Source organism: Athene noctua, chromosome 2 (genome assembly GCF_965140245.1).
Source record: "Athene noctua chromosome 2, bAthNoc1.hap1.1, whole genome shotgun sequence".
NCBI classification, from domain to species: domain Eukaryota; kingdom Metazoa; phylum Chordata; class Aves; order Strigiformes; family Strigidae; genus Athene; species Athene noctua.
In genome coordinates this window covers 93,347,927-93,362,956 of record NC_134038.1, presented here as the reverse complement: position 1 = coordinate 93,362,956, position 15,030 = coordinate 93,347,927, and the positions used below count along the sequence as shown (strand labels likewise).

At 48.7% G+C, this 15,030-nt stretch overlaps 1 protein-coding gene across 4 annotated transcripts; it reads left to right on the top strand.

The window, feature by feature from the left end:
* The first annotated feature begins 2,695 nt into the window (after window positions 1-2,695).
* LOC141957695 (tubulin beta-2 chain) lies at window positions 2,696-5,363 on the top strand. 4 transcript variants are annotated; one of them, XM_074899608.1, is made up of 4 exons: window positions 2,696-2,834; window positions 3,339-3,447; window positions 3,743-3,853; window positions 4,070-5,363. In XM_074899608.1, exons 1-4 carry the CDS (start codon window positions 2,778-2,780, stop codon window positions 5,128-5,130), a joined length of 1,338 nt encoding a protein of 445 aa, XP_074755709.1. In that variant the 5' UTR covers window positions 2,696-2,777; the 3' UTR covers window positions 5,131-5,363. The 4 variants fall into 4 exon arrangements, with proteins under 4 accessions (XP_074755709.1, XP_074755708.1, XP_074755710.1 ...); XM_074899607.1 differs by having other exon boundaries at window positions 3,339-3,460; window positions 3,669-3,853; XM_074899609.1 differs by lacking the exon at window positions 3,743-3,853.
* The last annotated feature ends 9,667 nt before the right edge of the window (window positions 5,364-15,030 follow it).

Sequence of the window (15,030 nt, the reverse complement as noted above, 5' to 3'; positions counted from 1 at the left end):
GACAGACACATCGATGTGAGACAAATACAGAGAGGGGAGAGAGAGGCACCAGCAGCTAATAGCCGAACAGTTCATTTCCCTGCTAGTAATCAGCTGTAAGATACGCTGAAGCTTTGGGAAACCCTCCATTTCAAATGCTTACCTTCGAACTAAGCTGGACCCTGTCTGCAGTCTCTCCTGAAGTGACCAGAATGGCTGCTGTTCACCTCTAAAGGGTCTTGAGTAGGGGCTGCAGAAAAGCTAGACCTGGATTTCCTCCTTCATCCCTCAGTAACGCAGCAATTTATTTTAGAAACAAACATTTCGCACTGTTTTGTTTTTTTTTCTTCCAGTCTCAACAAGCTCTATACAGATGTACTTGAATCCACCCCACCCTTCAAAAATATTAATTAATTTATTTTACGATAAAGCAGTTGGAGTGGGTTTCTTTCCTCCAGTGTTAATAATCTGTTTTCCTTGAATTTTAAAATGGCTTCCTTTGAAGCCTCAAGCTGTTAGGAATGAGCTTAACGTAGGTATGGAGGATGTGTAAAATCAGCTACTCCCTTTCTCACTGAAATGTCAATAATTCTTCGAGTAAATAACTAATACGCAGTGTACGACACACAGAATTTTGGAAAATGATAGTGGTGAGCAGTCACGGTACCTGTATTTTGCACTAGCTCTGCTGTAAACGAGTTTGGCTGCGACTGTTTTCAGGAGCGCACCCACCACAGCCGTGGGAAAGACCGGCGTTACTTTGACTCATTACCTGAAGCGGTCAGTGGTCCACCGGAGTTGCTAATCTGCAAGTTATTTTTAAACAAGTAATTGTAGATGTGGATGTTGATTATGCAGTTAACGTGCCACGAAAAAAATGTTCGCTTGGAATTAAAGCTACACATTATTTGTGAAGCGTAGTCAACCAAATAATTAAACGGCTCCTGGCTTAGACCAGTAAAAACAAATTTCACAGGGAGTGCAGGTGATCAGGTTTATTTTTCTCAAAATCGCTGCTGAAGAGACAAACCGGAGAGTGTATTTTCTAGCATACCCTTTTGGAGCTGGGATGCCTCCTTCCCGTAAGGCGAACAAAAGAAAGGTGTGGATGCTTCGGCACATCAATCAGAGGAAAACGGGTTGTTCTGCAGGTTGCCCTGGAAGAATGTAAAATCGGCTCTAGAGTGATCCGTGGGCTGGGTCATCGATCTGCATAAACGAGGTTAGAAAGATTAGGGGGATCGGCACATGGATAGAACAAAGGAAAGAAGAGCGTGCTGAAGAAATACGGGTCGGAAGTGGTGATGGACTTTTATCTGCAGCCCTAGAATAGCTATAGCCTCTATCTAGTGGATCAGTAAGGCCGGGTTTTAGTGGGGTGGCGCCTGGTGACTGCGGGGAGCCAGCCGGCGCTTCCTGGGGCTCTGGGCAGCCCCTCGGGGGTGCCGCACCCCCCCACGGCGACACACGCCGGGACGAGCGGCGCTGGCAAACAGCTGACACCGACGAGGAGCCGACACGCCGCGCTGCCCGCACCAAAGGGCACCGGGCGCGGCGCGGAGCGTGCCGCCCTTCCTCCCACCGCCCTCCTCCTCCTCCTCCGGCGGCGCGGGCATGTGCCCTGCCCGCCCTCTGCCGCCGTTGTAGTTCCCGCGGCGCCGTAGCGGGGAAGCATCTCTGGGGCGCACGTGTTCAGCCTTCCCTTGCGCCCCCCTCGCCCTTTCCAACTCCTTTCCTTTCTTCATCCCTCAGCATGTGTAAATCCGCAACGAAGCGACGACGTGCTGCGAGCTTGCAAGACCCTGCTGCTGCAGAGCTGAGGGAAAACACCCCCCAAGGCCCCGGGCCCTGTGCAGGAGCACCCGCGCCGTCTATTGTCTGGCTGGGGGTCGCTGGTGGCCGCAGCCCGACGGGGGACAGCGAGCAGCCGGTCGCTTTGCCAGAGGGCGGCTCCTGGCTCAGCTACGGGGACTAAACCCGACCTTCCGAGGCGGGGAGAGGAAAGCTGAGCTCGGCCCTGGGGGAGCGACAGGCAGGGATGGCCCGGGGGACGGCGGATAGAGGGCAGGGTGGGCGGGCGAGGGGTTACAGGGCGCAGCCCGTGCTGGGGGGAACCCCCCCGCGTCCTGCCGGGGGCGGATGAACCGCGTCGGGGCGCGGGGCTCCTGCCCGCTGGCGCGGGCTTGTGCCGGCAGAGGGACGGCAGCCACCGGCGCCTAGCGGAGCCCCCGCGGGGAGGGGAGTCTCCCGCCGGCGCCGTGTGAGCGGAGGCACCGGCGGGGGGCGGGGGCGGTGGCAGCCGCCGGGCGCCCCCTCCCCCCCGGCGGCAACGCCCGGTGCTGCGGCAGGGAAAGCCGCTCGCCCCCGGGAACAAAAGGCTGCGGCGGCCGCGGGAGGGCGGAGGGATGGCGGCCGCCAGTAGCGTGGCGGCGGGGCCGGCTCACGCGTAGGCGCACCGGGCCACCGCCGCGCTCCGCGCCTTTGTCCCCGCTGTCAGCGGCGAACCGGGACGGCGGCGGCACCGCGGCCACTCCCGGGGAGTCGCTCCCAGGGAGCCCCGCCCCCGGCCACGCCCCCGACGCTCCGCCCCGCCCCCCGCTGCGGGAGACAATGCCGCAGCCCCGCCCCGCCGCCGCTCGCCCATTGGCTCCGCGCCGTTCCCGCATGACGTCACCGGCGGGGCGGGGCGCGCGCCCCCATTTAAGGTGGCGGCGCGGGGCGCGGCCGCTGCAGCGGCGAGTGCGGGAGCGGGCGGCGAAGGCACCGGCGGCAGCGGGACAGCGGCGGACACCGGCACCATGCGTGAGATCGTGCACATCCAGGCCGGGCAGTGCGGCAACCAGATCGGCGCCAAGGTACGGGCCGGCGCCGCGGCCGTGCTGGAGCCGTCTGCGGGGCCGGTGTCCGCGCTGCCGGGCTCCGCGCGTCCCGGGAGAGCGCTGCCGGGAGCTCCACTCCCCCTTCCCGCCTCTGGGAGCTGCCGGGCGCGACCAGCCGCGGGAGGGTCTGCGCTGGGCGGCTCCCGGCTGTCGCGACGCGGGGAACCGCGGGGGACTTCCAGGGCGTGGGCGCGGCGCGGCTTTTGGGGGGGGGGGGGGGAGTGTGCAGCCCAGCCGTTCCCCCGCCCTTCGCGGGCTGTGGGGGTGCCGGGCGGGAGGGGAAGGGGGCGCCGAGCCGGTGCCACACCTCTCCCGCCGAGGAGGGGAAGGGGGGTATGAGGGGCGCGGTAGCGGCCGCGTCTGGCAGAGCCGCCCCCACGCGCGGCGAATCCCTGCGCGCCACGTCGCGGGGCTTTGGCCAGGGGGCGCGGGCGGGGCGTGGCGGCGCTGACACCCCCCCTCCCCGATCCATCCCTGCAGTTCTGGGAGGTCATCAGCGATGAGCACGGCATCGACCCCACCGGCAGCTACCACGGGGACAGCGACCTGCAGCTGGAGAGGATCAACGTCTACTACAATGAAGCCACCGGTAACGCCCCTCTGTAACGAGCTTCCCAGCCCAGTGCCGGGGGGGGGGCAGGCAGGGATGCCCGCAGCCCATCCTGCCGTGGGGGCTGACCCCCACCGTCCATGTAGTGTGTGATACCCCCACACATCTTAAATGGCTGCTTTGTATTCCCACTCCCGACTACCTTCCTCCGAATTTCCTCACCTCCCTGTCTTGGGCAGCAAATCGCGGGGAGGCAGCAGGGAGCCCAGCCGGGCTCCTGGGGCGCTGGCTGCAGCTGCTGGGGCTGTAACGCTGGCGCTGGTTCCTCCCGCAGGTAACAAGTACGTCCCCCGTGCCATCCTGGTGGACCTGGAGCCCGGCACGATGGACTCGGTGCGCTCCGGCCCCTTTGGACAGATCTTCCGGCCCGACAACTTTGTCTTTGGTGAGTGAGCGTGGGAGGGAGGAGTCCCAGAGCGGGAGCTCCCAGCACAGAAAAGGCGCAGAGGGAGCATGTGAGTGACCCTGGGGGACCCGAATCCCGAGAGGACAGCCAGTGGGGGTGGAAGTGAAGGGTGCAGCCCATGGGGCGGGGGAAGTGGGATGCTCGGTTCCTCCGCAGGGCACTAACGTGGCACCTTGCCTCCGGTCCGCCCTCTAGGTCAGAGCGGGGCTGGCAACAACTGGGCCAAGGGGCACTACACGGAAGGTGCCGAGCTGGTGGACTCTGTCCTGGATGTGGTGAGGAAGGAGTCGGAGAGCTGTGACTGCCTGCAGGGCTTCCAGCTGACCCACTCGCTGGGCGGCGGCACGGGCTCCGGGATGGGCACCCTCCTCATCAGCAAGATCCGGGAGGAGTACCCCGACCGCATCATGAACACCTTCAGCGTCATGCCCTCCCCCAAGGTGTCGGACACGGTGGTGGAGCCCTACAATGCCACCCTCTCTGTGCACCAGCTGGTGGAGAACACGGACGAGACCTACTGCATTGACAACGAGGCCCTGTATGACATTTGCTTCCGCACCCTGAAGCTGACCACTCCCACGTACGGGGACCTCAACCACCTGGTGTCGGCCACCATGAGCGGCGTGACCACCTGCCTTCGCTTCCCCGGCCAGCTCAACGCCGACCTGCGCAAGCTGGCGGTCAACATGGTGCCTTTCCCCCGGCTGCACTTCTTCATGCCGGGCTTCGCCCCCCTCACCAGCCGCGGCAGCCAGCAGTACCGCGCCCTGACGGTGCCCGAGCTGACGCAGCAGATGTTCGACTCCAAGAACATGATGGCCGCCTGCGACCCCCGCCACGGTCGCTACCTGACGGTGGCCGCCATCTTCCGGGGCCGCATGTCCATGAAGGAGGTGGACGAGCAGATGCTCAACGTGCAGAACAAGAACAGCAGCTACTTTGTCGAGTGGATCCCCAACAACGTGAAGACGGCCGTCTGCGACATCCCCCCGCGTGGCCTCAAGATGTCTGCCACCTTCATTGGCAACAGCACGGCTATTCAGGAGCTCTTCAAGAGGATCTCGGAGCAGTTCACGGCCATGTTCCGGCGCAAGGCTTTCTTGCACTGGTACACCGGCGAGGGCATGGATGAAATGGAGTTCACGGAGGCCGAGAGCAACATGAATGACCTGGTCTCCGAATACCAGCAATACCAGGATGCCACTGCTGACGAGCAGGGGGAGTTTGAAGAGGAAGGAGAGGAGGATGAAGCGTAAAGTTAAAATGGGTAGGAGTTAAGTATAGTCTGAGCAGGCAAGTGTTCATTGAGAGGAGGAATCTGTGCAGTTGTGCTGAAGCATGCATTTTTTAATTTGGTGCTCTCCACTGTTGCTTCTGTCAGCAGTTTTGTATCCTTGACTGTCCAATGTAACAGTAGTTGCAAAAATACTTCAGAGTCTTCTGTTGAAATGGTTAACTTCTCAAACATAAAGGCTTTTTGTGTCCTAAACTGTCTCCTCTGCCTTATTTCTCTCTAGATTAAGAAAATAACTCTTGGGGTAGTTTTCTGTAGCTTCAATTCTCAGTTTAATCCTTAACCTCAGTAAAAGGATAAACTCAATAAAACAAGATTTCTCAGGCTGAGTTTAGCACCATGGGGGAGCTGTTGTTGCTCAACTTAAGATGGTAGCTAATTTATGGAAACTGGGAGTTCACTGTTAGATGCTCCTGTGTCTAACAGCTAATCTATTGTTGGGGAGAAAGCTGCCCTAGCTAACAGAAACAAGACGCTGCACTTGAGAATCCTGCAACTCCTATTTATGGACATGCATTGTAGTGAGATCAGTGAGAAGGTATTGGTTTCCACATTACAAGCTGTCAAAACTCATTTGACAGGATAGCTGCAGGCTTCCCCACTGACATTCAGCAATTCTTATTTAACTTGTTCCAGGGCCTATAGTACATGCATATGGGTGGCTACCTGTGACTTAATTTTATCTTGTGCTGTCCTATCTTTCCCCTAACCTTTCTCTCTAAATATAAGAAATCCATGCAGTGAAGTAAAGTATGGGTCTCTACTAGCGGACAACTTGAGAACTTGATTAAGAACTTGAACTTTCTCTCTAGGCATAAATTCTTGAGTGTTACCCAAATATAGCCACTAAGCTGCTCTTAACTTTGGAGGGATTGACTCTTAAGGGCAATCAGTTCCTTTTGTGAGATAAGAGGTGATGGGCAGATTTCTAGATAACAGCTCAAAAGGCTACCCAGAACATACATAGGACCTTGCAGTAGTCACCTGTAGATGCCCTGACAATCACGGCTTCCCACTTCTGAGTTACACATTTACAGGGCTGCTGTTGTCTGATGCTCTTGGTCCCTGCAGCAGGAAGTGGACCTCTACCCAGGCAGGTGAGAGCAGTGCAGCAGCACTCTGTTGTTCATCTGTGAAGGTAAGTGTGCTTTCCTTACAGTAAGGGAAGGAGGACTTATGTTGCCACGTATTTAAAGGGTGTGAGAACCCTGAGTGAGTCTACAATATAGTCATCAGTAGTTACAAGGTCTGAGACTTCTCTTACTCCTACAAAACAAGAGTGAAATACCTCACGGAGTGTAGCAGTTAACCAATAGGTAAGCTTAGTCCTTAGTTCACCCAAACACTACTTAAGGGAGTGCTCCTGTACTAAAAAATGTGTTGCTTTGAGAACTGCTACCAATGCTACAATTACTGTGGTCCTTACTGCCCTGAAAGAGCTGGCATCCATATGTGTGCAACCTCTTTTGTGATTCTTTAATGAAATGCTTGCAAGGTATTACTGGAATAAAGACTTAAACGGGAGCTGCTGTGCATGACTAATATCTTCCCTGTTTTGGCTCAGTTAATTGACTCCACTGCCTGCAGACACTGCTCTGAGTGTACCCTGTTCCTTTACTGATGGCCCTATTAACCCGGTGTGCAGGACAACAGGCACTTGCTATAGCTTTTCTTTCATCTACAGGCTTCACTTCTGGTGTACACCCTCTAAAGAGGGGTGAGAATCACTTAAAACTGCCTGAACTCTGTCAGTAAATGAATACAGCTGTATATACCCACAGTAGTACTTGTATTCCTTAGCAGCTGAGCATGATTAAGCATTAAACAAATTGGGGTTGTTTCAGTAACTGAGTTAATACATGCTGCCCCAGGCCCTTTGGGGAAATAACTTACCTGGTTGTCAGAGTAACCTTCCTTTGAAACTATCTAGCTGGGTTACACTTGAAACTGTTTATCATACAGCTTTGTAAAGCTGACAAGGGGAGCCAGCAAATGAATTTAAACAAAGTTGAGAACCTGGTCTTTGATAGTAAAGACCTTCCTTTCTGCCATGGGACTCTAGCAGGTTTCACTAGTGTTGAGCATGTCTAGCTTGTAATTCTTAGTGTAATTACACTCTGTCTCTAGCTAACCCTTAAATACAGCTATGCAAGCAACATTTCACTACAGCTCCCTTACTAGTAAGTAGGACATCATCTACGTTGCTTGCTGTTGTTTGTATTGTTTTGTCTAGAGGAAGAGAAACCATAAATAGTCTAGACAGAAACATGTATTTTCATAAATTCTGTACTGCTTATTTCCCAGTCATAATTATTAAAAAATCAAGCCATCATTTTAGTAGGGGTTGAGGGAAATACAGGAAAAGGGGATAATAGATTTAGAGGGGAGGTTCCAAACTCCTCAGCAGGAACAGTATGTCAACTATAAGGGAGGATGAGTATTATACTTGTCCTGAGGGCTGCAATACTATTTTTTTCTCTATTGGATCTTTGAGCTTTAGCTATATCTATTATCCAAGAGACCATTCACTATAAAAAATGGAGACTGACTGATGTATGCCAAACAACAAAAAGATGTCTTTGTAGTTGCACTTTTTCTGTTTCACAAAGAAAGATGAGCCAGTAAAAGGATTTCAGATTAGGTAATCTGACTGCCTTAAACTCTGCTGGGTCTTGATTTGTATTTGTCCATGTGATGAACACCACCTCTAAGACTAAAGGTCTTGCATGAAGTATCCTGTCTGGAAGAAATGAGGATAGATAGTACAGATTTAGTGGTGTGCAGCTTAAACCACTTACAGCAATTCATTTGTGTTGAGATAGACGTTAATAATACCAAGTAATATATTTTTGTTTCAACCTATCAATGGTGGCCTGCAGCTGAAGCATTCTCCTCTGTTGACAGAACTGATGGTATTGGGGAAGGGAATAATCACTTTTTTGTTCCCTTTGTTAAATGTGTGGCATTAAGCACATTAGCACAATGTCTTGACCAAGACAAACAACTCAACATTTGTCTGTTGGTAGATGCAAGATGGTAAAGCTAAATAAGGCTGTAAAAGCAACCAATTACTATGTTGGTTTAATTTAAATAGGAATAGAATGAAGTGTGGTAGGACTGAGATGCCATGTCTCCTAATTTTCGTTCCTTGTTTAGTTCTAGGACCTCAGTCTAAGTCATTGTACCAACAGCAGAAGGAAAGTACAATATGTGGTTGGGTTCTTCAGAACACTTGAGTATCTGTTGAGAATATAGACATACGTGTTTTTCAGTCTGTCAGGTAGGAGCAGTAAGGATTGTCCTCTTCCCAACATATGTCACATGGCCATACACATCGGAAACTGTGTTGCATTAAACATACAATAGTCACAGTGATGTGATAATCTAAGAATCAAACCTGAGGCCCACCCAGTTGACAGGTGTATCTTTCCAGAAGGTATGAGTTGAAGAAAGTAGTGATAGGATTTATAACCCAAACAAAGAAGGGAACCCCGATCTTTGGTCTCTTCTACAGACAATTCTCTACAAAAATGGGGTAAACCCCTAATCTTCTGTACAGGGAAATTTGCTTATGGCTGATATTACCACATGCTACATATTTCAAAGGAGTATAGTGCTAGTAGGTCCTTTTAGGTATCTGTGTATATACTATGTGCTTAAAGAAACTGATGGGCTGACAGAGTCCTTATGGGACAGTGCTGCAACACTACTGCGAAACACTGCCCTGGTGCCCTGAGGGAGCATGGCAGGGTGGTGCAAGAGGGACAAGTTTTCTTGTATAACAGAAAGAGTTGGAGCATCTAGCAATACTTGCTGCACCAGAAGGAGCTCTCGTCTTGCTTCCTTTGTCCTTTGCTCTCTAAGCCCTGCAGCAAAGTCATGTGTAAGATCAGGATGGAATCTGGTACTGGATTTGAGTACAGCAAGTTTTGTGATTGTTCCATTGAAATCACCTCCCTCCCCCCCTCCTAAAAAATCAAACCAAACAACAAAATCCAACCAACCTCCCACCTCATTGTCTTACTATATTTTTTTAATATTTTGTATTTTGGAAAAGTGCTGTTAAGCTATATTAATTTCTGCTTCACTTCAATTATTGCTGTCTGTTTAATGAGGCTGAATATTTTTGTTTGCTAAAGCTATGAGGAGATAGAATCCTCTCTAGGGAAATCATGTGACTACCCCCTATATTTGGTAGTCACCCTTTTTCCCAAGGGATGTTATTTTACTTTTCCATTCCACATTAAAGCATAATGAGCATATACTTTTAGGGATCATTCAGATATAGTAGCCTGTGCAGGAGCTATAGATAATGCTGTTCCTCTGAAACTGCTCGTTGTAAGGGAGATACTGTTTTCTCATTTACAAATAATCCCCTTCTCAATCTTCCTGTGTGTTTTTCAGCTGCTTCTATTCTTCACAGAACAAAGTTTGTGACCCTTTTGATGTGTTATATGTGCCTGAGGTAATCCAAGTACAGTTATTTTCTCCCCCTTTCTTCCACTCGAACCTTTATAAATAAGTGTTATGAGCTGAACTTGTATGTGACTTAAAAGATTTTTGAAAATTTTTCCCCTCCCAATCTAAAATGCATTCATGCTAAGCACCTGCCTTTTGATACCCTAACAATTGCTTGTCCTGGTTGTTGTTTATTAATACTGGGAATAGTAAACTATTGGATCTCAGATACTTCCATTTTAGATGGTTGTACATCTTTAGCTTGCTACGTAAAAATTCAAAATGGAAGCATTTGATCACGGGAAAGTGCCTGAGGCTATGGTGCATTTTGGAAAAAGACCTTTCTTGGCTCTGAATATACTGGACAGTGGTCTAGCTGGAGCCCTCTAAGCACTCATGTGAATCTGAGGTGCAGGAAGGGTATTGGGAGGAGCTGTGAAAGTCTGGCCCCGGCTCCAGCTGTTCTGCCAGCAAAGGACACAGTGCAGGTGTTGACTTTTCTCTGAGTAGTTTAATGAGAAGTGAACTGTTTCCCTGCTTCTAGCTCCAATCCTATTTTAAGTATTTTATTTATGAATCTGCCAGAAAGAAAAATTGTGTCTTTTTAAAGTATGTCTATAAGAAGGCTATCTATTTACAGTTATCTAAGCAAAAAATAATTTAAGAGTAGGTCATTCCATCCTCCCCACTTAAAGTAATTTTTCCCTTTTGGGCAGAATTGCACTCTAAGGGAGGAAATCAAGTTAGCATTGTTAAATTCTTGTTTATTAGCATTTGATTCTTGTAGGGTAGAGATTTTCTAACTGGTCTCAATTTATCCCTACATCAAATTTTATAATAAAGATTATTTTTCTCACTTGGGTTCCTTGGTAAGTTTAAGGCATATTTTATCTTCTTTTTGGCAAGAATGCTTCCATCATTGCAAATAGAAATTTTAATAATAATCCATCTTAAGCAGAATGTGAAAACGCTCCAGAGGATGAAATGGCTACCCTGGCAGAGGTTGTGTAGCTTGTTCCGTAAACTGTTTTCTGTTTTGCACTAAAAAATGTTTCCATGTTTTCCTTGAATGTAATAGAAAGATATTGCTTGCCTTTGTAGTGAATAATTAAACAGTGTTTTCAAGCAGAATTTAAATCATCTCACAACAAGCTTTACAAAGATGAAATTAAATTCAAGCATTGACTTCTTACAGTCTGCTTCTCTGCATCCAGAATAATGCTGGTCTTAAAATTAATAAATTAATTGTATGGCTGTTTTTTGCAAATTCCAGCTATGATTCCAGCTCCATCCTAGCAGTCAGGAAGAAAGAGCAAGATTGGATTAGAGATTTCCAGGGCATTGATAAAACTACCACTTGCTGCAGTGGGTAGCTCCATGAGCTGGGCTGATTCAGTATTCTTAAGATGCAAAAAAGGATTGTCCTATTCCCCTTGTCCTGCTTCAGTTGTTAACCTTTCTTTAGGCAGCTCCAGGGCATGTCTGAGTACCAGCCAGTTCATCTCCTTAAACTCCATAGTTAGGGACAGTAAATGAGGTGGGGGGAAGAAGCTTTTTCTTGGATCAGGGAGTGTGCCAGAGGGAGAACTGCTACAAAGGAGAAGGAAAAGGCAGGGAGCTAGAAGCAGGAGAGGGCAGAGCAAGCTGTTTGGCCAATCCAGCCACCTAGTGCAACAGCACCCTGAACCCTCCCATGGGGTACCTGGGCAATTTTAAACAATGTATGTTGAATCCCACCACAGACTCTGCAGCTCTTAGCAGACATCGTAAGATGAAGCTTAGAGTTTTTTTGGTGTCAATGTGAGTTGCAAGTAACTATCAGACTGCAAGATAAAGCAAGGAGGCTAAGGAACAAAAGAAATGGTGACTACTAGCAGATCAAACTCACTATCGGTGCTTTTTTCTTGGTGGTGTGCAGGAAATAAGCTACTCTGGAATACATGATATCAGCATTTCATTTATATTGATGCTGGAATCTTAGTCAATCTTGACTGGAGGACCCAGTCCATAGAGATAGCAGATGTATTTCATCACTGAGCCATCTTAAAAGGTAGATGCAGCCTGGATGGGGGCAGGAGCCATCTGGCTGCTACCCATCACATCTGGTGTGCCAAGTGGAAATAATGAGAGGCTGCATTGTTTTGCCTTTCTTCTCAGTAAATTGCTGCCTGATGATGATCCTCATATTTTTCCCTTTCTGGAGTCATTTTGCAACATGTGATCATGTTTATTATGGTAGCTTTGGAAGCCAGACGAGTGGGGTTCTGTTTGCTGTTTTCTGTAAAACCACGTTCACAGAAATCCCTGATTCTTGGAGGTTATAATCTAAATTCACAAGAGAAACTATAGGGTGTGGAAGAAATACTAGGTTCATGAGGAGACAATTCTTCCCTCAAAAGGAGCATGGGTCATTTCAGAATTGACAGTGCCCTAAATTGTTCTGTCATGTGATGTTCTCTCACATGCAACCTCTTTTGCTCTTGGCCAAACACATAAAACCCCCAGGTATAATAAACAAAGTACAGAGGATTCTGCAATGAAACTGCTTTTGCTCATTCATAAAAGCATGCTTAGTGTTGTAGTATTTAATTGTTTCTAGTGCTTGCAGTGGGTTGTAATTTTGAAATAAAAATAGGTTTTCTTTTTTGGTATTTTATTACTAGAATTAAAAATACCTTCACAATTATTCCACCCTCTTGCTGGCAGAATTATTCTTCTGTCTTAACACACATCACAAGCGATTAAGCACCAGGTTTCAAAGGTGACCTCAGATGGTCTTCACTGGGTGGGATTATTGTAGTTACCGGATAGAAAGCAAACAATAAACTAATTAAAAGAGCCTGCTCATTTGAGTACCAACAGAAAGACTCAAAAAGTCACATAACCTCTGATAATAACGCCTGAGCAATACGTGATGTCACCCCTCACAAGTAAGTGAGAATAAAGCTATAGGCAGACATTTTGTGTGCTTGAGCAGCTTTCACATTTGTACATTTGCGATTCTTTTTCAAACAATGGGAAATCACGGATGTACGTGAAAATGTTGTGGGATCCCTGTTGCCTCCCTTGTGCATCCATCGCCCGGGCTCTGCCGTTGCCTTGGAAACTGGGAAGGCAGGGTTGGATGCAGGCAGGGAGGAGGCTGCAGCGCTGCCGGTGGAGTTTGGGCTGCCGAGGGGCACGTGGGCAGCCCTGGGCACATGCACTGCCTTTGTATGAATGGGAGAGTTTTGACTTTCATTTGCTGTTCTGAACACTTAGAATTTATGGAGCTATACTCAAAAATACAACAGGGAACTCCCATATCTATTTAAATAATATTGATCGCCTTCTTAAAGTGGTTGCCAAAATGGAGGGTTGTGAATTGACATTCAAGTGATCGACTTAATTTGCTTCACTGTGTGTTCATGGATGTTCAGCATTGCTGTAAGATGAGGGAACTTACACACGTGAATGTGTACCTCCCTTTAGGTACTCAGTTTGAAAACTTGGAGCTACAACCCCCAAAACCAGTGGGTACAAACAAAGAGATCGGTACTATAGCATCTAAGAAACAGTTTCCTAGTAAAATCTCAGAATCTGGAGTAACTATAAAGCCCTATGAGACCACCGTGTGGGAAGACGATATCTCAGGGAGTGCCCAGGTGCCTTCAGGAGGGGAATCGTAATGCTTTAAGCTGGTCCTTTGTAGATTGCCGGGAGTACTTTGGCACCCAAAAAGCTCTTCAGTGTCTCTGTGGATCCCAAGAGACGCCAGAGGTGCAGTTGTGTCGCAGTTCCACCACCAGTGAGGAGATGTAACTGCCTACTGCTCCCCAAAAGGGTGGGTTATGCCTATAGCAAGTAGAAATGTGTATGCATGAGTTTGTGAACAATAACAAAGGCTACATGTGATTAAGCACTGCAGAAATGTGTCAAAGGAAAATACTGACAACAGCTGGGATATAAAGAACACAAATGTCAGGAGAATTTGGTGAAAATATCTCAGTGCCAGCACAGTTCTGCATATTGTGTGATTGCAAAAGCCATGTGTAATAACGTCACATGTAATTCCATGTGTTGCGAAGCTTGAGCCAGTCCATGCTTGTGACACTTCATAGCAGTTGATGTTTCTGTACTAGGGGAGAAAAAGGGCCACAGTTGATAAGCCAGTCAACTCACTAGAGCAAACAGAGCCACTTTTGAAAGTATGGCCAAAGTATTTTCCCAAGGTTACAGCAGCCAAATGCCACACAAATCTATAGTACTTCTTTAGCCACTAGTATTTCCTGCTGTAGATGAAAAAAATGGGTGAAACTGGTAACATTATGCATTGATTTATGTTGTGTTAAGCACAGCTAACCTGAGTAATATGTAAACAGTTCTGTTCATTCTGGCTACAGTTACCTTTCTTCTTGATAGTGGTAATGATTCACCACATTAATTATTAGATCGCCTTTGCAAAAATCTGCTGGTTTTGAAGCTGTTATCTTACAATATAATGCTATAGTGTACTGTGACGCTAAGATTAATAAACCATCAATCTGGTGTTGCAGGTCACACACAACCTTCCACATTTCTCTCCCTTTCACACAATCACAGAATTGTTGAGGTTGGCTAGGGCCTCTGGAGACCAGCTAGTCCAGTCCTTTACTCACCTGGAAGGGTCAGCTAAAGCAGGTTAATCAGGGCTGCGTCCACTCAGGTTTTGACTGTCTCCAAGAATGGAGACTCCACAATCTCTCTGGGCAACCTCTGCCAGAGCAAAGATTTTTTCTTATGTTTAGATGGAATTTCTCATATTTCAGTTTGTGCCCATTGCTTCTCCTCCTGTCACTAGCCACCTCTGAGAAGAGCCTGGCTCCATCTTCTTTACTCCTTCCCATCAGGTGTTTTATGGACACTGATAAGATTTCCCTGAGCCTTCTCCAGGACATTCAGTGCTAGCTCTCAGCTTTTCCTCATATGACAGATGCTGCAGTTCTTTGACCACCTTCATGGCCTTTCATTGGACTCACTCCAATATGTCCATCTCTCTCTTGTACTGGGGAGCCCGGAATTGGATGCAAAACTCCAGATGTGACTCACCATGGCTTATCCCCTTCCTTGACCTGCTGGTAACAATCTTCCCAATACAGCCCAGGATACTGTGGACATCCCTGCTGCAAGAGCACATAGGTGACTCGTGTTCAACTTGGTGTCCACCGGGATCACCAGGTCCTTTAGTGCCAAGCTGCTTTCCACCTGGGTGGCTCCCAGCATGTACTGGTTCATGGGGTTGTTCCTCCTCAGGTGCTGGACTTTGCACTTCCCCTTGTTGAACTGCACAAAGTTCCCATCAGCCCATTTCTCCATCCTGTTGAGGTCCCTCTGGATGGCAACATGACCCTCTGGCATATCAGCCGCTCCTCACAGTTTTGTATCA

What these genes read in the sequence shown, in the direction of transcription:
- LOC141957695 (XM_074899607.1), top strand. Translation starts at nt 2,778, where the DNA reads ATGCGTGAGATCGTGCACATCCAGGCCGGGCAGTGCGGCAACCAGATC. An exon ending in GCAACCAGATCGGCGCCAAG is followed by an intron (nt 2,835 to 3,338) that starts GTACGGGCCGGC and finishes CCATCCCTGCAG; the next exon opens with TTCTGGGAGGTCATCAGCGA. An exon ending in GCCCGACAACTTTGTCTTTG is followed by an intron (nt 3,854 to 4,069) that starts GTGAGTGAGCGT and finishes TCCGCCCTCTAG; the next exon opens with GTCAGAGCGGGGCTGGCAAC.